Below are 24,308 nucleotides of genomic sequence, written 5' to 3'. Positions count from 1 at the left end.
TATGGGGGACAGAAGAGCAGATCATCTGAATTAAGGTTGAGGAACTGAGAGGTCAGGGCTTGTCCCTGTGGATCTGTCATCCAGTGGTCCCATCCTTCTTTCCTTGCAAAAGAGAAGCTCAGAGCCTTGTGCTCCTGGAATCCTCAAAGTGAGTGCTTGTCCCAAGGTTTAGAGAGCTGGGGCAGTGCAGACCACGGTGTCAGTGGGCTCCCTTGGGCTAAAGTGGGTGGCCTCTTTCCTTCTCTGCTCCCCACCCACTAAAGTTTCTTTAATCACTGAAGGTCAGACATTCTGGGCCCCAAGGCAGAGAATTCCTTGCTGGAGAGAGGCAAGGAGAACTATTGTCCACTCCTCTTGCCAACAAGAGAAGAGAGAATTTTTGGCCAACTGAAGGAAAATAAATGTTATGGTCTTGAACTGCCAGAACTCTGTGGCAGCGGCAACTCTCTCAGAGAGAAGTGAGAAAGCCTGTACTGCATCCGTTCCCCTCTCCAGCTTTCTCCACTTGGACCAGAGCAGCTGTCTTCCTTTACTCCACTCACAGATCCAGAAATTCCTGATTTGACTATCCAAATTAATACTATTTATAATTATTTATAGGACACATTGTTAACTCTCACATTTACTTTGTTGTAAAATTTCTTTTTTCCTTACAACTCTATTTAGGTACCTTTATCCTTATTAGGCCATTGTTTTTTACTCTACTCTTTTTTTTCTTTGCATTTGTTATCACATCAATCAATGACCAAGTCCTAGTCATTCTGAGATGTTCCTCAACATTCTTCGTCGTCTTCTCTCACTTGGGGCTGTTGGAGCAGCTGCTTAGCTTATTCTCTGTGGCTCTTCTTATAGTCCACCCTCCCTGCTCTCAGCAGAGTCACTTGCCAAAACGTAGGTCTGATCACATGACTGCTCCTTAAAAGACTTTGATGGTTCCCCAAATGCCTTTGTTTAATATAGAATTTCCTGCAAAATCAGTCTCGAGTTACTTTGCTCTGACCGCACCAAACTGCACTATTTCCTAAACCACAGCCTAGTTAAGAACTTGAAAGTTTCCAAGCTTTGAAAATATTTTGGTTCCTCCCACTATCTCATAGGCTAACAACACTAGACTATACTTTAACATTTTATTTTATGAAATAACACCAAACGTAGACAAAAGCTGAAGATAATTAGCTCTTTTCTAGATTTTCTGAATTTCTCTCTTCTCTCTCTTTCTCTCCATCAGTGCTCCAGCTTCGTTGGTGCCCTAAAGAAATGCTCAGTTTGACTGTTGGGTACTTTATCACTGCCCTCAACACAAATATGACTCGGCTTTTGTTCAGAAGTTTACCATTGGCTGGAAAGTCGGACCTTCTCTTTATCCATTTAGTTAATTCTTCTTGTCCTTCAACATTCTGCTCAAACTTCCTTTATAAAGCTTTCCCTGACTCGTCCAGGAGGATTGATTGCTCAGCCTTTGGGTGTGAACCCTTGTAATAGCACATGTTCCGCTGTGTTACAGAAATTATCTGTGTGTCTGGTGTCGGGGGAAGAGGTGGAATCTCCCTCTGCCCGTTTCCTTAAGGTTCTTATGGCTGGCCAAATAATTAACAAGACAGGTTAGCAGGAGAAAATAATGCCAAGTTTAATAACATGTATACATGGGAGAAAGCAGGGGCACTGCGTTTTCTCAACACAATAGCAGAAATTCTCGTCTTAAATACCATGTTCAGCCAACGACAAAGGAGGATGTTGGGGGTGGGGGGAGTCAGTTACAGGAGATTACCACTAAAGCACAGTAAACAAGAGTAAGGTTATTATGCAGATTTAAGGCCTCACCTTCCACACTGATAAGCCTCTAGAAATGAGGCCATTCCCCACTCTTCCCAAAACGGAGAGGGAGATACCTTTACAAATGGAGATTTCCCTTATAAATGTAAATGTTTGTCTGGTAACTCCTTGCAGGGCCATCCAGAGAATGTGGCCAGAGAGACAGAACTTCCAATAAGCTGGGCTTGTTGGTGCCTTTCCTATTGTAACCTTTATCCTACATTATCTTTACAGCCATCATGATAGAAGATCTGTTCCAGGAAGGAGCCACCATGTCAAATTCTTTAGGCAGTTAGTGGGGGAGGTCAAATGTCCCTCAGAGAAAACAATCAAGGTAAAGAGATATATTTCAGGGTGGCCAAATCTTGATCTCCCACAGTGGCATCCCTGCTTGTTTCCCCGCTAGATCCTTAAATCCTCACAATTATCACATAATAGTGAATATTAGGATCTCCATTTTACAGATGAGTGAACTGGAGGGTCTGTCACCCACTTCACACAATCTATTATTAAGATCTCCTGTGGGGGCTGGCCCAGTGGTGCAGCGGTTAAGTGCGCGCTCTGCTGTGGAGGCCCAGGGTTCGCAGGTTCGGATCCCGGGCACGCACCGACGCACCCCTTGTCAAGCCATGCTATGGCAGCGTCCCATATAAAGTAGAGGAAGATGGGCACGGATGTTAGCCCAGGACCAATCTTCCTCATCGAAAAAGAGGAGGGTTGGCATCGGATGTTAGATCAGGGCTGATCTTCCTCAAAAAAAAAAAAGATCTCATGTGACAATGAATATAATTAATTTATAAAAGACTAAGAGCTATATAACTAGAAGACATTATTATTTTTTATACATTAGTCTTTGTGTGGTAACAAGTGTTTATATTTTCTTCGCCAATAGTAGAAGGAATTGATTATCTCTACGTAAAGAAATCCTTTTAATGATAATTAAAATAAAAATTTAAGAATGCTGCTGTACTCAGGTGCAATGCAAATAATGAGGGTAGTCTACCCCACACATTTCAGGTTAATCCCTTCTCCCCTGAGGAGAAGCCGGGGCTCTGGTCTCTGGAGGTGAAAGGCTAACACATTTCCTGGTTGTGCCATTTTCTCCCCTTTCTCTGATGCTTTATTTTTCTCTCATTACTCTTGATGGGAGTTTTTAGTAGAGCTCAGCACTGGCTTATCCCAGGAAGAAAAAGATTGTCGGAAATAAACGTGTGATGAGTGGTGCAAAAAACAACAGTAGCAATATTCTAAATTTATTATGGAGACAAAGAACATTGCCCATAGAGTTTAATCCTTAGAAGTTCAAAAAACAAGGATTTCTAGCCAAATAAATAAGACGAGTTTCCTTCCTCTGGGCCTTATGCCTGTTTTATTGCTAGCAAGTCTTTCAACTTAACCATCTCCCAGCCAAACTCTTCCTTGTCCTTAATTAGCATCAGGAGTTTTCATTAGGTATTTTATGAGTTATTTGTTAGTGATCCTCGTTAGCTGTGCCATGGTCTTAAATTTGTTTGACATTTACTATCTTACTACATAAGATTTCATGGTTAATTCTCAGTGTATACAAGCTAGGCTTCTGGTCCTTTTTTTCAATGTATGTTTTCACATTTTACAGAATCTTTTGTATCTTAACTTTTTAAAATAATTTTATATAAATGACTGGCATCCAATTTATCAGGCTTCCTCATATCTTTATACATAGAAATAAGAGAAACTAAATAAATATATATCCCTGTTAATGGTAGATCTTTCCAGAAATAGAAAAATATTGTATTCAAGTTTCACGTTTCTGTAGAATAAAAGAATTTAATGTAATATTGTAATTTGGCTTTATAGCCAAACTCTACTATTTTTCATTCTACACTTACTGAGCACATATGCTCAAAGTATTGTCCAAGGAGCAGGGAATAAAGTAATGTTTCTGCTTCCAAGTTGCTGGACTATATAGTGAAGAAAAATTTCAACAAATCCAGTTATTTCACTGATTTAGATATGTTTTATTTCTTTTGTGTGTGTGTGTGTGTGTGTGTGTGTGTGTGTGAGGAAGATCGGCCCTGAACTAACATCTGCCAATCCTCCTCTTTTTGTTGAGGAAGACTGGCCCTGGGCTAACATCCGTGCTCATCCTCCTCCACTTTATACAGTACGCTGCCACAGCATGCCTTGACAAGTGTGCGTCAGTGCGGCCCGAGATCCGAACCAGCGAACCCCGGGCTGCCGCAGCGGAGCACGAGCACTTAACCGCTTGCGCCACCCGGCCGGCCCCGATACGTTTTATTTCAAAGTGTGTTGTTATTCTCCCTTTTGTTCTCCATGTTAGAAAAGCACAAAACAAAAGGCCATCATCCATGCAATAATATTCTTTTTTTAATTTTGTGTTTAACCACTTGTATTCCTGTTTTGTTATTCATTCCATGGTTATAAGGGCCTAAAATTTGCCAGGTATTAGGGACACATCAATGAACAATACAGAAAAAGTTCATTATATTCAAATGAAAAAGGAAATTTAATAAATGTAAAAAGTGTAAAAGGTAAGTAAATAACTAATTTCAAATAATGATGATTGCTATTCTCTCAACAGTAATTTTTTGAGGACCTACTCTGTGCTAATACTGATCTATAAAGTAATTCATATAGAGCGATGGGAGGGTGCAGGTCTAGGAGAGCTGTCTTATATTAGCTGTTCAGGGAAGGGCACTCTGAGGAGATGACATTTGAACTGAGACCTAAATGACCAGTAGAAGCAGAAGAGTTTCTTAACCCGGGTCCTGAGAGTCTGGATAGAATTCAGGAGACTTGATGGGAAACTTGGATGAGAAAAATAATTACATCTCTATTTTCACTAAACTCAGACTGAAATTTGGCATTCCACCATCTGAGTGTAGGCAACAAACCTCAGTAGTATTAGCAGCAGCTGTTACTTTGTGAGTGATATGTTCATATCACATCTCAGTTCTTGCAGGTATTTTGAAATATGATCATTGCTTTGAAATTATGGTATTTCTTAGATCTGCTACTAGATCTGATTATACATTGTGTTAATAAAGAAGCACATATATTACTGTATTGGTTATGTGTTACTGTGTAATCACCCTAAAATTTAAGGCCGTAAAACAATAATAGCCCATGAGTCCGTGGATCAGCAATTTGGGTTGTACTCAGCTGGGCAGTTCGTATGGACTTGCCTGATGTTGCTCATGTGGCTGCCGTCATCTGGCCACTCAACTGAGCCAAATAGTCCAAGATGTCTCACTCTCGTGCCCAGCAGCTGGTGCTGAGTGTGGGCTGGGCCACGTGGCTCTGGCAGGCTAGCCCAGGCTTCTTCATATGGTGGCAGTGTCCCAAGAGAGAAAGGGCGAGAGCCGCAAGGCCTCTTGAGGCCGAGGCCCAGAAGTCCCACCTCACTTCCCCTGCATTCTGTGGGTCAAAGCAAGTCAGAGGCCAGTTCGGAGTTGGTTTGAGAGGAGACTCCGTAGAATGTGACCACAGGGAAGTGTGATTAATTGGGGGCCATTACTAGAATAATCTACCTGATTACCATATCATAATCTTTTAAAATGTTATAACCGGTATCCTTTGTAATCCTATCTTTTATGCTGTAAGGGAGGAAAACTTCCTTCCACCCTCTTAGGTTCTGTGACTGGGCCTAAGAATTAAACCGACATAAGACAGATTAACAGGAAAAAAAGCATACAAATTTATTTAAATTTTTTATGTGTCCATGGGAGGCTTCAGAAGGAAAATGAGGACCCAAAGATGCCATTAGGCCCAAAAGCTTACATAGCTTTTTACACAAAGAACAATAAACTGGCGATGTGACAAGAAGTGATAAATTGGGCTAGAGGCAGTAAATTGTGGGTCAGTGACTAGGAAATATATGGGGAAACTAAGGGAAGATCAGGGCTATTTTAGTAGGTTTGTTTACAGAGTCCATTTTGGCATCAACTCCCAGTCTCTTGTGGTAAGAATGTTCTTCTCTTCCTGGTTCAGGGAGTGCATCTTTCTCCGAGGAAATTTTGTGTCCCGCTTTTAGGTAGAAAGTGGGGAGTCACAGAGCCCTTCCTGCATTTGCTGTTTTTTAAGTGCTTTCAGCTTAAAATAGTCACTATGCCAAAGTAGGCATATTTTGCGATGGTATGCTCTGAATCCTTTCAGTGCCCTTTAAGATATTCCCAAGAGAGGTTCATTGGCTTCACCGCATTATTGAAGAGGGCCATGGCACAAGTGAGGTTAAGAATCCCTGATCTGGAGGCAGGGAGTTTGGGAGCGGGAGTGCAAAAGCCTCAGGCAGGAGCAAGCTGGCAAGTCCAACACGGTGCGGGAACAGAAGGAAGGCTACTGTGGCTGAAGCCGAGTGACTGAGGGCAGAGTGGCTGGACAGAGGCAGGGGCAGAGCATGTGGCTTATTGGAAAGATTTTGAGACTTGTCGAGGGACCCCTCCAGAGTATGAAAAGTTGATATTGTGTGCATACTAATCTATAATTCTCTTTTACATTTTGTAATGTATTTTGGCTATCTTTCCATTTTAGTGCATAAAGCTCATTTTTTTCTCATTCTTTTTAATAATTTTATAATGCTCCATTCAATGGATGCACGATAATTTATTTCATTGTTTCCCACATACCAAACATTTAGACTGTTTCCAATTCCTTGTGTAAATATACATGGATTTATTTTTCTTTTTTATTTACCTTTATGGAAATAAGAATGATTTTTAGATGTAGAATTGCTGGATCACGTGTACGTGCTTTTAAGGTTTTGACAGATATCACTAAATTACCCTTCAAAAAAAGATGGGACTGACTTACACTCCATTAGGTGTTTGTATCATTATTTTTAACTACCAAGACTGTATCCACACTTCATAAAATCTAGAATAAGAAAGTTTTGTACTGACTGTTTATTCTATTATTTCAGAACAATGAGATGGTAGAGCTACAGAGAATACGGATGAAGGATGAAATCCGAGAATATAAATTCCGAGAGGCCCGCCTCCTTCAGGACTACACTGAACTGGAAGAAGAAAATATCACGTTGCAGAAACTCGTGTCCACGTTAAAGCAGAACCAGGTGAGATTAGGAAGTGTTTTGGTTACGCTCCAGGTGTTTCCACATCTTCTGACCCCTAAGGTTAAATCTTCTCTTTATTTCTCAGGACAAAACCTGTCGAAATTCACCTTAATCTCGCTACAATATATATGTGCTGAAATTTCCCAACCTCCTATATCAGCTAAAATTTAGAAGGCAACCTAGAAGTAATATAATTTACAATAAAGCTTCATTGGATAGGAAGAATTTTAGTTTATACTTTAGCTCTATGTTAATTTATTTCAGGAGTAAGTCAAATGTATTGTAATCAATTTAACCTGACGTCTTCTAATTAAAAGCCTGGATCTGTAAGCTTGTTTTATACAAGCTTAAAATCTCCCTGCAATCACTTCTTGCTCTCTCTCTCTCTCTGTAAATTGCTTTCAAACCATACACAGAAAGAGATTATGAATTATAAATCAATAAGAACAAAATTGTAAGAAAAAGAAAATGCCTGATTTCTTTTTTCACCTGACTAAAAAGATTGCATGTGTACATTTAAATAAATTTTTTGGTAGTGATAGCTTAATTGCATAATTTTCCTGATTGGTTTGCATTGTGGTTTGTTGTAGTTGTTAGTAATAGCATTCTTGAATCCGTAATTTTAGAAGAATTTATTCATGAATACGAGTCTATCAAGTACCTAAGCAAAGGTGAATTGGATGTTTAAGGTCTTTTCAAGGTTCTTCCTCGACCACAACCTCTGTTCTGTTCTAAACGCTGTCACAACCTCTCAGGTCAGGGCAGCAAACTATGTGTCAGGTGCTGTGCTAGGCTAGGGAGATCGAGTCCATAGGGTAGGATTCTTGCCCTCAGCAAACTTAGAGGCCAGCCCAGATGCTTCTACTTCTACTCCTTTCGCAAGCTGGTATCTCTATCCAAAACTATTGCTGGTTTTGATAGACATAAGGGTTAAGAGAGGAAGAGAAAAATCCAGGGGAAAAAAAATCCATGTATTGACACAATTGAAATTGGATTTCTGATTGTTGCCACCTGCCCCCAGCTTTGGAGTGTTGGGGGAACAAGATGTCTGCTAAGGAGTGCAGGGGGTGGTTTCAGAGCATTAAAAAAGGATTAATAGGATATCCCATGTGTTTTTCCCTCACTCCTCCCCCTTCCAGCCCTGAATCACTGTGTGTGTGCTGACGCTGGTGATACCGTGGGCGTCCCAGGTCTTGATTTGGCTGGGGTCAATGAGCTCACAGTGGAGAAAATTAGAAGAATTTTTTTTTAAATATACTTCTCAGAAACTTCTTAAAATAAGAAGAGTATTTTTGGTTGTTTGTTTTTTTGGTCACTGATGAAGAATGTAGAGGACTTGAGGCGAATTTACTTGAAGTGCAAATATTTGAAGTGGTCGTTACTCCTGCTTGCACACGTCCTTACTGCTCTCTGCACGGGCAGGAGTGTCCCGACCTCCCTGTAGAGCCTCCCATCACTGCCTGTGGAAGACTAATTTACCCAGGAGGTTAATTTAGGCCAGTATTGTGTGTTCTTGAAGGACTGCCAAGGTATCCTGTGAGCATTCATTAACCCAGATGCTGTTTCTGTGGGAATTTGGACTATCTGGCTGATTACTGTTTACGGCTCACCCGTCTTCTTCCACCAGGACCTGAAACATGGGAATCAAATGCTTAACTCAGAAATCTGAAAAAAAAAAAAACAAACAGGAAAATGTACACATCTCTTTAATTTTATTCTCTAGATGCAATATGGTAATTTTCCCAATTAAGTGTCTAGTTAGTTCATTTGAAATCATTTTTCTTACAAAGGGCCATTCTGGCTTATTCTCTGACAGATGGGTATGCTGTGGTGTCACAAGTCTCTCCCAATTAAGGAAATGCTGGATTTTTTTCTTACTGTGGGCCTTTATTGATAGGAGTTAGCATCTATCATAAACTCTTTTTCTAATTAATGAAGTTTTAAGTATAATATTTTATGTACAAAAGCCACAGAATTTTTCAAAGAGGTGGCAGTGGCTGGCTTTCAATCTCAAAATTGGTCTGAATGTTGCTTTGTACTGAAGCTCCCTATGCAAAGTCTACTCGTCCAGCCTGGTTTGATGTTTCCATAAAAAGCAAACTACTAGCATTATAAAATGCCTAGTTCAAAGAACTAGAAGGTTCTTTCCTGCTGAAGTCCCATTTTTCTTTTAAGTATTTATTGATTATTTTCTAAATAACTGTTGTTTAAATAGCACTTCTTACTGCCTATATAGTTTCTATATATTCGTCTGTTTATTTTGCATTTCCCTCCACTGTGATATAGCACTTAGAACAGAGCCTGGCCCATAGAAGGCATTGAATAAATATTTGTTGAAACACTGAATAAACTGCTTCCTCTTTCTCTTACATTCACTCTTTGACTTAGAGAGGAAACTAAAATTTAAGATTATTATAATTAACCAAACCAATTTTTATTTGTGATCCTGAATATGAAATATATGGGAACATCAAAGAGTTAACTCTGAAAACTTCGCCACATCTCTCTGTGTGCTGATTTGGTTCTGTGTCCAAAATGAAATCAAGTCCAACCTTATAAATACACTTTACACCTTTATACTTTTTAAAATCAGAATATCTGAAAGAAACGTAGGAAGAAGCAGCAGCCATAAAGAGCGGTCAAGTCAACCATCAATTCCCCAACAGACCACCAAAAAGATCCATCGATGAGGCAAAGCTGTTTACTAGACCTCTCGCAGTAAGAGACCACCTCGACAGAGCCTTAGTAATGTCTCACATGGGAGATATTGGGGAAGGGTGTCATAGAATTTTAGGATCTGGACTAGGTTTTACATGATAGGAAACTGGTTGGGATAGATTGGATTTGTGACGTAATAGCTTTGAGTTGGGAAGTACAACAAAGTGAGGGTCTTGACGTGAATCTTTTAGCTGGGTCTCATCTTCCAGGAGCCAATATTTCCCATAAGCAGCTAAGTTTTTTATGCCCCATTCGAGTATTGGTTAACATAGGGGCAGGAAAATTTGGCTGGTCTTGGTATTACTTAACATAGGGCAGGAAATTAGTTTTCATTTTTAGAGATGTGATGGTGGAAGGAGGGGAAAAATAAATTCCGTGTCCCTACTGTCTCACGTATTGAACTAAAGCACTCAATATTTGTTATCTAAGCATCAAAAACCCTTGTTAAAATTAATTCAATCATACTTCTGTTATGAAGAACATTTCCTACAGGGATATATTTCTATATCAAGTAATAATATCATAAGAGACCTGGGGAACACATTCAATTTAGTTTGATTTCATTTAACCAGTATTTTAAGGGTAACTTTCTATGAGGCTATGTACTTTTTTAAGGACGAAAGACATGGTTACTGGCACAAAGAGCTCATAGTCCCAGTAGGGAAGGCAGGTAATAAACTCATAGCCATCCATGTAATTGCATATGAAAGCTGTGTGTGAGGTTTGGCAATACAGGGCCAGATTAAGGTCTCTAGAGTTCATAAACTCTGAAAAGATTATGGTACCTATCCCCAACCCTCATGTAGTAGTTAGAAATATTTACTCAACTATGAAGTTGCTATAAGGAATTCCAAAAAAGTACTGATTTTTCTCATAGTGACTACTTTGATGCTGTCTTTAAAATATCAAACACCAATTTTTAAGTGTCTTCTCATTCTGTTTCTTTGTGCCTCCGCTTTGCTGGGGCTCTAACCACATGATGCACCCTTTCAATGATGGCACCAGAAAAGAGTGATCTGTTTACCTGAGTGGGTCAACAGAGACTTCAGAGTTAGGATTGGATTCTTGACTTGGGTCTTGAAGGATGAATAAGAGTTTTCCACATGACAGCCTTTGCCTAGGCAAAGAAACACGAAACAGCTGGGTGAATATTAGGAGCTTGAACCACATTGGAGTGAGTGAAGCTGCCAAGATAGAAAGAGATCAGGTCTTATACAAAGTCTACCATCAATTAAATAGGAATTACAGAATTAAAAAAATCTACAATGCAAACTAAATTAATGTCTTCAAGTCTAGCCCAGGAGTCAGAAAACTTTTTCTATAAAATTTTTTCAGATAAAAAATATGTTAGGTTTTGCAGACCTAACATATGTCTAACAGTGTCTCATCCAACCACTCCACTGTGCTGTTGTAGTGTGAAAAGCAGCCATAGACAATATGTAAACAAAATAGTGTGACTGTGTTCCAATAAAACTTTATTTACAAAAATAGATGGTGGGCTGGATTTGGTCCAGAAGCACAGTAATCTTTGATAATCCCTAGTCTAAACCATCAGTTTAACAAGGATTACAGAATACAAGGTCTACAATGCAAACTAAATTAATGTCTGCAAATGTAAGATATCACATAATCTGGGGGCAGTCAGAGGATTGGTTGAAATACGAGGAGAGGCTGATAAGGGGGTGTCCTGAGTTATCCCGGGAAAGAACATGAGAAGGTCAGGAGCAAGATGACTTTACAGTATATAAGCAGGCCTGGAAGAAACCATGACACAAGGACACAGACTCTGTTATCCCAAGCAATTTCCATGATTTGACTCTTTTGAGTGATTCTATCATGGACGTGTGAAATTTCAGTTATCTTGTATAGCAGTGAGGGCTGGTTGTCCATCAAATATCCATTGTTCCCTTCTCCCAATGTTTTACCCAATTTTTAACTGGACACAAGGCTACCCAGAGTAAAGACTACATTCTTCACCTCACTTGTAAGTAAGGGTCATATGACTAGTACTGGCCAGAGGGATATGAGGAGAAGTGGTAGGGGCACCTTTTGAGACACCTCCTTAAAAGGAGAGAGTATGCCCCTTACTTTGTCCCACTGCTTGGAACATGATCAAGATGGCAAGCTATGTTAGATCATGTGGACCAGAGTAGGAGGCAGTGCACTGTGATAGAAGGAGCCTGGTTCCTGGATGTCCTCATGGAGCAGAAATTCCCTGCTGGCCCTTGACTGGCTACCTCCATTCTGTTACTTGAAAGAGAAATAAACTTCTGTCTTGACTAAGTCACTCTTATTTAGGTCTCTGTTATATCAGCCAGTCCTACATCCTAACTAAACCTCTATCAAAAGCTGTTATCCTAACCTTTGCAAGACAAGCCATGGCACTGAGATTATGTGAAGAAGGAGGGGATAGAAATATATGAAAATGATAATGGTCTATGATCCCTATTCTTTAATTTTTAAAATCTTTCTTAGGGCCGGCCCCGTGGCTTAGCGGTTAAGTGCACGTGCTCCGCTGCCGGTGGCCCGGGTTCGGATCCCGGGTGCACACCGACGCACCGCTTCCCTGGCCATGCTGAGGCCGCGTCCCACATACAACAACTAGAAGGATGTGCAACTATGACATACAACTATCTACTGGGGCTTTGGGGAAAAAAAAAAGAGGATGATTGGCAATGGATGTTAGCTCAGAGCCGGTCTTCCTCAGCAAAAAAAATAAGAGGAGGATTAGCATGGATGTTAGCTCAGGGCTGATCTTCCTCACAAAAAAATAATAAATAAATAAATAAAATAAAATAAAATAAAATCTTTCTTAAAATACACATTTAAACTAATATAAGTACTAAGATCTAAAACTAAACACATAGTTTATATTAGTATCTAATACCATAGTGACTTTATTACTTTTTGTCGGTTTTATTTGTTTATTTATTTATTACTTTTTACGTCAGTTCAGAGTAGAGATCTCTTTTATCTGTGGACTTTCATGGCCAAGAGGGTGTTTGAGCAGGTTCTTATTTGATTATAATTCAAAAGAATATTAAATTGATAACTATATATTTTTTGTTATTGGATAATGGGTAGTGTTATTCCAGATTCTATCCTTAAGCACATTCACTTTTTCTTTGCTTCCTCATCTTACTCTCAAACATATTTTGAGATTATGTTCTTATTGTGATCTTTTAACTAATTTATCTCTGGGTATAAAACTTTTCTCGTTATTAATAACTAACTAAAACAAGGTAATAGGGATGATAAAATCTTTTCTTAGATTGTGAATATTCTGATAAACTATTACCAAAAAATATTCCTGATTGATTAGACAAACAGTGCCCCCTTTTGACCATTGGACCCCATAAAAGAAATCTGAAAAGTGACGCCTTTTTCTTCTCTGCTAAGAGTTGAATGGTATATAATTTTACATATAATATTTATATTATATTATTATAACATATAATCGTATATTATATATATAATTTCTAGGAAACCGTCCTGTGTTTCATTAAGGGTCTACTGTGTGCTTTTTATGATTTATTTTGTAGACTAATGTTACAATTTTTTAGATGATTAGGTCCACTAGAGTGTTTAATGGCAGTTTTGTAAGACCCAAATTTTAGTTTTATGAATCTTCTTTATCCTACCTAATTCAGGTTGAATATGAAGGCTTAAAGCACGAGATTAAGCGATTTGAGGAGGAGACAGTGCTCCTGAATAGCCAGCTGGAAGATGCCATCCGGTTGAAAGAGATTGCTGAGCACCAACTGGAAGAAGCCCTTGAGACCTTAAAAAATGAAAGGGAGCAGAAGAACAACCTGCGGAAGGAGCTCTCACAGTACATCACCCTCAATGACAACCACATCAGCATCTCCGTAGATGGACTCAAGTTTGCCGAGGACGGGAGTGAACCCAACAATGATGACAAAATGAACGGGCATATCCATGGGCCCCTTGTGAAACTGAATGGAGACTATCGGACTCCCACACTAAGGAAAGGAGAGTCTCTACACCCTGTTTCTGACTTATTCAGTGAGCTGAATATATCAGAAATACAGAAATTGAAGCAGCAACTTATGCAGGTAAGAACTTTGTTTCAGGCCATGAGAGTGAATTTTTTGTAGATTGTGTGTAGCATGTTGTGGGGATTTCTTATTCTCACATTTTAGTTCCAGATGATTTTTTTTAATATTGCTTCTTCAACTAGCAACCTTGAAAGTACCGTGTCTTAGAAAAACACAACCAAAGAGGTGTTGAAGAGAAATCTCTCATTTATATTGCTTCAAGAAATTTATCTCTTAGAGCCACAAATTAGATTGCAATCAGGTGTGAAGGGAGACAAGCCAGCGTCTTGATGCATTTCTGACTAACGAGACAATTCAAAAGCTTTATATACAAGTGAAATATCAGAAAATGAAGTTTTCCATCACAAGCAACTGTATGTATAGCTTCAAGATTAATGGTTACACTTCACAGCAATACTTTAAGCTTTAAAAGACACGAAGGACTATCTGTATACAACCTAGCCAGGATATCAATGATTAAAAACACAGAACAGGCATAAATCTGAAACCAAGGAGTTCTTATTCCAACATGAGCTAAGCCTTAAATTTATAGCATCTTCAAATCAAAAGTCTTGTGAAGAGTCCCAGCCTTTAAGCTTATCTCACTGTAAAATGACTTTCTAGTTTAGTCTTGCCTCCCCACCATCCTTTAGTCCAGTGCTAATAGAAATGTTGTCTGAGGAACAGCATCACCACCACTGCCATCACCTGGGGGCTTCTTAGTCCTACACATTGTTGGGCTCCACACAGATCTACGGAGCCAAGAATCTGGTTCAACAAGCTTGTTAGGTAATTAAGTTTAAGGCTTATCCTTCAGTGTGTCACCCCTCCAAGGTTCTTTGTGTATAGCTGATAATTAGAGGCTGTTAAGACACTGGCAGTCGTTTATTTTTGTAGCAAACAGGGCTTATATTTTTCTGTCTCTACAGAAATAATGACTGAAAAATGAAATGAGCAGAAATCAACAAGAGACTAGAGAGCCAATGAAGTTAATTTATTATTAGGTGTATTTTATTTTATTTATTTTATTTTATGTATTTATTTATTTTTAAAGGAGCCCTTCCTCTACAAGCATTGAGGAACCACCAGTTTTTGGGTTTTCTTTGCAGGGAAGGATTCACCCTGAGCTAACATCTGTTGCCAATCCTCCACCCCCTTTTTTTTCTCTTCTCCCCAAAGCCCCAGTATATGGTTGTATATCCTAGTTGTAGGTCCTTCTAGTTCTTCTAGTTACATGGCAACTGACAGACCGGCGGTGTGGTTCGGGGACCGGGAAACAAACCCGGGCCACCCAAGTGATGAGAGCACCGAACCTTAACAACTATATCATCAGGGCTGGCTCTATTAGGTTTATTTTTAATACTATTTCAAGAGTTAACAAATCCTGCACTTTACCTGCCCAGTGCTTTTGGCTGCTAAAAGAGAATTCATGAGAATTCATTTTCACAATGTTTAATTTAAATCAAGATAAGAGGGCATGGCCACTGGCAGAAAATGACTTTTAGACATATAGACTTTTACCTGACTGCAATGTCCAGTTCTGTGTAGGTAATACTTTTCTATGTCTTTTTGCTCAGTTTACACTAATATAACTAGGTTCATATAAAACATATTTCCTTGTGAAAAACTTTTACATGACAAATGTAGTTATCTGAATTTGTGCCGCCAAATTAAACAGAATTAATATAAAATTTTTCTTCAGCTATTATGTTGGTGGCTTTAGGATAAAAAATTAGTGGGTTGAAGCTTTCTGTTTCTTCTTTTTATTTTGGTGGCAGTGTAGAAGATACTAGGAAGAGAAGCTTTTATGCATATGTAGGGGAGGAAGACATATCCTCTATCTACTCTGGGTCCATCTGGCTGGGCTATGAATTAAAATGACATGAGACAGAGTAACAGGAGAAAATCCAACAAAGCTTTATAACATGTATATGTGGGAGAGACCCGGGAAGAACTGGGTAACTTGCCAAAATGGGGAGGGGGCTCTCATCTTAAATACCATCTTCAGCTAAAGACAAAGGAGGATGTTGGGGGTGGGAGAGTCAGTTATGGGAGATTACCAGAAAAGCACAGTAAACAAGAGTAAGGTTATTATGCAGATTTAAGCCCTTGCCTTTCACACTGATAAGAGTTTTTAGAGATAAGGTCATTCCCCTCTTCTTTCTAGTACAGAGAGGGAGATGCCTGTACAGATGGAGATTTCCCTTACAAATGTAAATGTCTCTTACAAAGGGTAAATTTTACTTTTCAGAACTTGTCCCATGTCTGCCGTTTTTTTAAAATGATAATCCTCATTAGCCCAAAATAATCTTCATTTCACAGAGACACATTTTGGGGTGGCCAATTCTGATCCCCCACACATAAAACAGTTCACCAGTTTTTAACCAGGTTACCTATTGGTTGAAAGCTGAGAGCTGTCCTCAGATTTAATCCTAAATGTAATCTGACCTGGGTAATACAAAAGTCCAAAAGAGATGAGTATGGGGGCTGGCCCCGTGGCATAGCGGTTAAGTGCACGCGCTCCGCTGCTGGCGGCCCGGGTTCGGATCGCGGGTGTGCACCGATGCACCACCTGTCAGGCCATGCTGTGGCGGCATCCCACATAAAAGTGGAGAAAGATCAGCACAGATGTTAGCTCAGGGCCAGTCTTCCTCAGCAAAAAGAGGAGGATTGGCATGGATGTTAGCTCAGGGCTGATCTTCCTCACAAAAACAAAAACAAAACAAAAGAGATGAGTGGTTTAATAAAAAGAATGGTGGAGAACAAGGTCTCAGCAAGAGAGGGGTTCTCAGTGGGAGTGTCATTTGCATTTGGGGTGGGGCAATTTCTTTTTTTTTTTTAATTTTATTTATTTATTTTTCCCCCCAAAGCCCCAGTAGATAGTTAGATGTCATAGCTGAACATCCTTCTAGTTGCTGTATGTGGGACACAGCCTCAGCATGGCCGGAGAAGCGGCGCGTCAGTGCACGCCCGGGATCCAAACCCGGGCCGCCAGCAGCGGAGCACGTGCACTTAACCACTAAGCCAAGGGGCCGGCCCAGGGCAATTTCTCATTGTCTGAGACTGTCTGGTGAGTTACAGGAGGGTTAGCTTCTCTGGTCCCAACCCATTAAATGCTAGTCACATCTCCTCAGTAGATGTGATGACCAAAAATGCCCCATGCATTTCAAATGCTCCAAGGGTCAACCACTAGTAGTCAACAATCATTCTTAGAGGGACAGCACTTACTCTCCTGTAAAATGGGGATGCATAATACCCTCCTAGAATGCCATGAAGGTGTATGAGTTAATGTATATAGTGTGCCTAGAACAGGGCCAGATGCACAGTAAATGCCCAATAATTGTGAACTGTCATCCCTATTTCAACTCCATAGTGCCTTTAATTTAGTAAGCACTCAATGTATTTAGCTTTTATTAATATTATTGACTGTTACTGTTGGATGATTAACTCAAGGATAGTCATCTCATAAGGGAGTAGTGTGGTCACTGGTAGGAATACAGAAAGATAACTGTTAAGTCTCAGGGTTTGAAAGGTCTGAAGAGGGATGTTCATTTAGGAAAAAGAGTGAGAAAAATTTGGCTGGAAAAACCCTCCTCCAATATGCCAGAAAGCTGTGTACCTTCAAACCTTCCATCAGCGCTTACTTAATGCTGACAATCTGTAAAAATGTAGAGGTTCATGGGCAGGACCTTAGGTCCTAAAGTTGGCTCCAAACTTAGTTGTGAAAACCAGGCTCAATACAAGAAGAGCTTTGCAGCTTCCAGCCTCACACCAAGAACACTAACTTCTAATTTTGTTTTAGGCAAAGGAACTGTCTATCTTCTCATAATCAGCATTTTTAAACAACACACCAACTTTTCCTAAGAATATATTTCATTCAAACTGCTGAGTACAAGTATAGCAGAATATGTCATCTCACACAGAATTTCTTTATAATCTTTCTCCTTAGCTATGCATCCCCTTGGGTTGAATTTGTATAAATAAACAAATTATAAAAACATCACAGGATACATTGCCTAGAAGTTGTTGCAGTTGGCTTTGATGTAAATGAAAAGCTTGAAAATAATGGCAATTCTGATAAACAACAGTACTTATGCAACTGTTCTGGACCTTCTGAGGAGGAGGCAATAAAATGCCCTTTAAATATGGCTATCTGAAACACTAGGGGCCAGATGTGTTTTGAAATTAAATATTCAGTATGTGGAAAGGTAATATGCAGCATATACCGTATATATTGTGATATCCCCAATGGGGTGAGGTGCAGCACTGAAAGACTAACCAATATTAACATTTCTATAGTAAAATATGTTGAGTATTCACACTAAGAGGAAAAAATGAGACCATAAAAAGCCTCACATGAGTCAAGTGCAATTTTGCTGCTCGGGGAGTTTAGGGCTGTCTGAATATGATAAAACTTTTATTTAGAGCCTTTCTGGATTTTGAAATTGTGACTGTCACAGGTATAGCAATTGCTGTACTATTCAGCTTATAACATCAGCATAGTTTGGATGAAACAGTTTCTGTTTTCATAGTCCCCTTGTGTCTCAGGATTTCTTTTGGCCAGGGTCCAAAGCACTGCATCTTAGAGAAAGCTGTGTGCCTTCAAATCCAGCACCTGCCCTTAGTTAATGTTGACAGTTTGTGAAGGTGTGGAGGCGCACAGGCAGGGGTGTAACATCCTGAACCAGGGAATATGCAGCTTTTAAGATCTTCTTTCTTAGGTAAAGAAACCCTTTGAAAACAGCGTACCTGGGCCAAAGCCTGTTGGCCTTCTCTTATCTTACAAGGCTCCATCTATGCATTTACATGTATGTTTTCCCATCTATGGGTATTTACTTAACCTGGTTCTGAAAAGAGAAAAAAAAATCTACGTTTCTGCCTTGGTGTCAGGAATGTTGGATGAGTTACTTCACTTCTTGGAGGCGCATTCATAAAGGGAAAGGTAATAAATTAGCCCCATCATTAGTCTCCAGGATGTCTTTGTTGGAATTAAAAAAAAAAAAAAAGATAGGTCCCCTTCCTCAAGATATCATACTGCCATCTGCTGGGAAATGGTAATGGTAAATATGAAAATCTACGACGACTACAATTTAAATAGTGCTTGCGGGAGTTGTATCGTGTACAATCTGTAGAGATATCCATTGAAACCCTAGTGAGAGTGCCATGCCCCTTTGTAGAGTTGTTCTGAAGACCAAATGGGATAGTAAATATGAAACCATATATAAGTCACAAAATTTTATAAGTTAGTATTATTGTACTGGAACCTGTCATCAGTTTTTGAAGTGGCAAGAAGGTTGCCATTTCCACTTTGTGTAATCAGTCACTATATAAAGTGTAGAAAGTATAGGAAAAGGCAAGTGATGGTAAGCCTATATCTAAATTAGGGAGTGCTTTTTTTCCACGATTGGAGTGAATATTTTACTGAGCTATATTTCTTCCAAGAGTATGGAATAAATTACAGGAATATTTTGAATTTAGCCAATCATGCTAACCTTCACATAACACAGAATTATATGAACAAAAAATATATATAAGAAAACATGTTTTATTCATCTAAGAGTCCTATAAACTTGGCAATAGACCTTGATAGTGAACAGCTCAATTAATGTCGTTCTTTCTTTACTAAGATAAATTTTTCAGGGTGTTACTGAATAAATTATTTTGGCTTTTTGGTGCCCACAAGACTCAGTTATTTCAAATAGTTATAATTGACATTTTCCTGTGACAGTCAAGTACCTTAATTAGTTTTATTAGAATGGAAATAAGTAGATCCTACCTGGGAAAACTAACTAAATTACTTAATCTATTTTTGTGAGGAAGATCAGCCCTGAGCTAACGTCCATGCTAATCCGCCTCTTTTTGCTGAGGAAGACCGGCTCTGAGCTAACATCTATTGCCAATCCTCCTCCTTTTTTTCCCCCACAGCCCCAGTAGATAGTTGTATGTCATAGTTGTACATCCTTCTAGTTGCTGTATGTGGGGCGCTGCCTCAGCATGGCCGGAGAAGCGGTGCGTCGGTGCGTGCCCGGGATCCGAACCCGGGCCACCAGCAGCAGAGCGCGCGCACTTAACCGCTAAGCCACGGGGCTGGCCCCCAATTACTTAATCTATTTAAAGGACACTCTATGCTGGTGCTAAAATTTCTGCCTTTGATAAATAGCCTCTGTTTAACTTCACATCGCAGAGAGTCAAACTAAGCAGGAGAAACCCCTGTGGAATTTTTTTCAGTATCACACGGGCTATGTAATTTCACATGTAACGTGAGAAAACAGTAATGTTTCTGTAAAACTGAAATCGATACGTTTTGTTGTATCCTCATGGATGAGGAAGAAATAAAGATTCATCTAAACACAATGTTTAGATCCACTCTATTAAAGGCAATTTAGGGCTGGCCCCGTGGCTTAGCAGGTCTGGCGGCCCGGGTTCGGGCCGTACAGCGACTAGAAGGATGTGCAGCTATGACATACAACTATCTACTGGGGCTTTGGAGGAAAAATAAATAAATAAATAAAATTAAAGGCAATTTAAATTTTTCCTATAATGGTGTTAAGTGGGCAATTTGTGTCCTATAACTCTTATAGGTCAATATGTCCTATAAGAGTTCAAAGCAATTTATATATATTTGCTTAATTGATTGGTGCTTATAACAACTGTATGGGATATAGTATTATCACCACCATTTTACAGATAGGGAAACTGAGGCACAAGTATGTTATGTCATTCACTCAAAATCAAAAACCTAGTAAGTGGAGTTGCTACACAGGGAGTCAAACAAATCAAATATTATCTGTGCTTAACAAAGACTCAGAGGATTTATGGGGTGAAATTAATTAAAGCAAGATTAGTCAGTTCCTGGTTTTTAAAACTTAAAGTGACAAATACAATTTCTTAGGACAAAGTTGACAGTTTAAGTCATTAAACTGTTACAGACTTTATAGTTAAAGGTTACCTTTATAAGCTTTATAGGCAAACACATTTCTCAGAAGCCTTTTTTTCCTACCATATATCAGTAAACATAAAAAGAGCATCTATAATTGCAACAGGGAAGAGTCTATGTAGTTTTTTTAAGAACAGCTTTATGGAGATATAACTCACATGCCATACAATCCACCCATTTAAAGAGTATATAATTCAGTGGTTTTTAGTATATTCACAGAGTTGTGCAACCATAACCACAGTCAATTTTAGAACATTTTCATCACACTAAAAAGAAACCGTGTACCTATTAGCAACCACTCCAGCCCTAGGCAACCACTGATCTACTTTCTGTCTCAATAGATTTGTCTCTTCTGGACATTTCATACAAAAGGAACCTTACAGTATGTGGTCGTGACTGGCTTTTTTCACTTGGCATAATGTATTCAAGATTCATTCATATTGTTACATATATTAGTACTTCATTCCTTTTTATTGCCAAATAATATTCCATTGCATGGATATAACAATTTTATTTATCCATTTCTCAAAGATGGACATTTGAGTTTCCACTTTTTGGCTGTTATGAATAATACTGTTATGAACATTCATGTACAGGTTTTTGCATGCACGTATGTTTTGATTCTTTTGTGTATATACCTGGGAGTGGAATTGCTGGGTCATATGGTAACTCCATTTTTCACCTTCTGAGGAACTGCCAGACTGTTTGCAAAGCAGCTACACCATTTTACATCTCCACCACCAGTGTGTAAGGGTTCTGATTTCTCCACATCCTTGCCAACACTTGTGATTATTTGCCTTTGGATCATGGCCTAATGCCCTGCCTAGAACTTCCAGTACTGTATTCATAAGAATATTGTGTCTGTATTCATAAGAAATATTGGTCTGTAGTTTTCTTTTCTTGTAATATCTTTGGGTTTGTTATCAGAGTAACATCAACCTCATAAAATGAGTTGAAAAGGGTCCCTCCCCTTCTTTTTTTTTTTGAGCCTTTGTCCAGCTAACTGACTTTTGCATATGTGTGTGTGTGTATGTGTGAGAGAGAGAAGGATTTCTTTTCACCACACTCTCCAAAATAAACTCCCTTCTTTTCCAACTTTTGGATTCCCTTACCTAGTGTTTTTTAGTTCTAGATTGATCTTTTTTCATAGTTCTCATTTGTCAGGGCACAGATATGCATTATCAGAGTTGCTTCACTTCAAGCAGAGAAGAATAAATCATTTATTTCTGAGTTTTATTTGTACATATTGATGTTATGTATACCATTACAGGAATCACACCAATTAGTCAAGTGTCAAATTGAGAGTCAGATGATCAGGATAAAGACTTTATGGAAATTAATAGCTTATAAAACAGCTTTGATTTCTTTTCCTATAGAAGTCCTAATATAAATGTGCAAATCCTGATTATCTTCTCATTTGTTTCTTCACAAAAGAATCTGTCAGTACTCAATATATGTACCTGTGTTTATTTAAAATGTAAACATTCGGGCCGGCCCTGTGGCTTGGCGGTTGAGTGTGCGCACTCTGCTGCTGGCGGCCCAGGTTCGGGTCCCAGGCACGCACAGACGCGCCGCTTCTCCGGCCATGCTCAGGCGGCATGCCACATGCAGCAACTGGAGGGATGTGCAACTATGACATACGACTATCTACTGGGGCTTTCAGGGGAAAAAATAAATAAATAAATAAAAATTTAAAAAAAAAGGTAAACATTCAGTGAAATTAAAAGTAATTTCAATGGGACATAATAACAAGAATAATAATACTGACATATAGTGTATACTTATAATGGACTGAAGAGTTTACAAATTCTGCATTCAGATTTTCTGGCAAAACAACCGGCCCTGCTATGAAAAATAAAATCCTCAGTTCCAGATAGAAGATGAAGATTATAGGAAGAGAAATGAGGCAACTATTCTAAGTCACTATAGAAGATTATAATTAACGCAGCAAGTCTCCTTGGATAAGTTCTTCACAAATGGAGATTAAAGTAGTACACTTAAAATGAATAGTAATTTTAATCTTTAAAGTGCTTTGCATTTATTAATTCACAGCACAATGTATCTTAAATAGTTTAAGCACTGCTCTCTGAAATCCAAATACAATTTAAGGTACTCCAAGCCCCAGCAGCTGAGTGAAAATATAAAGCTGGTGAAAATATCATCTTTTTTAGAGGGAGCAGAACAACCTTAATTGTCTGGAAGAAATACATACACACACGTGTGTGTGTGTGTGTATATGTGTATGTATGTATGCATAAAATCTGGATATCATTCTCTATTCAAATGATTCCACTAGAGATGTATTGAGTGTGGAAATTAGTACTGTATATGGAGCACACACACACGAAAGAGACAATGTTCTATTTGATGTTTTCTGGAGGTGCTATCATGAAGAAACTGACAGACTTATCCTTTTAAGCTTAGAAAATGTTTATGTTAAATTGTAATTGGCAGAGTACAAATGGGAAACTCTCCTAAAGGCATTACCTCATTCGTCATAACACTTGTCTCTAAAACAAGCTTGAGACACATTCAGTACATTTTGTTCTGGTTCAATTTTTATTTTATCCAAAGCTTTTCCTATTAAAGGGCTTTTTGAAAATACCTTTGTTTGTTGTAATCATGTAGACTAATCAAGTGATGTTTAGACTTTTCAGAGCAAATTTGCTTAATTTTCAAGAGAAAAGGAAAAACAAAACTCCTGAAAGAATCCATTTTCATTGAGATTGTATACAATACCAATAATAGAATATTAGGAGATTTTTCCATCTCCCTTATCAAAAATTCAGATGACTTGACTTTTCATCAAATACCATATTACATAATTACCTGGCTTTCTCATTTAAAATTATTGCCCAATAGTCTGGATAAATCAATTCATCTTCAGCTATGGAGATACACTCTGTTGTATTTAATGAAACCCAGCTAAGAGGATTTGTATTCAAATATATCCTAACTCTGAAATGAAAGAACTGCTTTTGCACATACAGATACAAATTTGTGAAACAGATGTGTTTACCACGTAGAAGCATTTTGGTCATGAGAATTGGACCACAGTTACCCAAATGATGACAAGAGCTAAAGTCCAAACAACATCAGTGTCAGCATTCCCACATTCCTCTATTTCTTCTATAACTCCATTTATTTTTGATTCAGATTTCACTTCCAACATTGTCACTCTTTGTTTCTTTGCTGCTCATTCTTTTCTTTCTTTCTTCCTTCCTTCCTTCCTTTTTTCCCAATTCCCTCTTTGGATTGTCTATTTTTGTAGACCATCATGTGGGTTTATCACTGGGAGACAAGAAGATAACACAGTTACACGCTTTGCTGTCTGTGAGTGAATTGAATAACAGATACCCAGTCACCAATCACTGACAGACTTTGAATGAAGTGATGTGATTGGTCACCGGTCATGATGTTATTATGTAGTGAATTTTACTTGCCTCTTAGGAATTTAGACGAGTTTAGAGGGATATAATGTATGATCTAGGAAAGTTTGCAAGCTTGAATTAATAACTTCCTTTGGATGTAAGGACATTCAATATCAATCCGTTATCCTTAAAATAGGTCTCATGATGGTTTACTTTAAAAATCAAGAAGAAAGAAAAGAAACAGCAAGTGCAGAAGGATATGATATCTCTTATAAAATGCTTTAAAATGTAAACAATATTATTTGCTTATTGGAAAAACATATTTACATTAAAAGCTTGTA

The 24,308-nt window shown here is 38.6% G+C and overlaps 1 protein-coding gene across 3 annotated transcripts in view; it reads left to right on the top strand.

The window, feature by feature from the left end:
• Positions 1–24,308, top strand: part of BICD1 (BICD cargo adaptor 1) — a 212,110-nt gene that overhangs the window by 147,534 nt on the left and 40,268 nt on the right. For all 3 annotated transcript variants that reach the window (XM_058558542.1, XM_058558540.1, XM_058558541.1), the window contains exons 3-4: positions 6,731–6,883; positions 13,252–13,677. In XM_058558542.1, the coding sequence (XP_058414525.1) occupies positions 6,731–6,883; positions 13,252–13,677 (579 nt within the window). The remainder of the gene's footprint in view (positions 1–6,730; positions 6,884–13,251; positions 13,678–24,308) is intronic.

The sequence above is a fragment of the Diceros bicornis genome, chromosome 17 (assembly GCF_020826845.1).
Source record: "Diceros bicornis minor isolate mBicDic1 chromosome 17, mDicBic1.mat.cur, whole genome shotgun sequence".
In the NCBI taxonomy this organism is placed as follows: Eukaryota; Metazoa; Chordata; class Mammalia; order Perissodactyla; family Rhinocerotidae; genus Diceros; species Diceros bicornis.
Note: the sequence above shows the minus strand (reverse complement) of the source record. Positions and strands in the feature narration are given on the sequence as shown.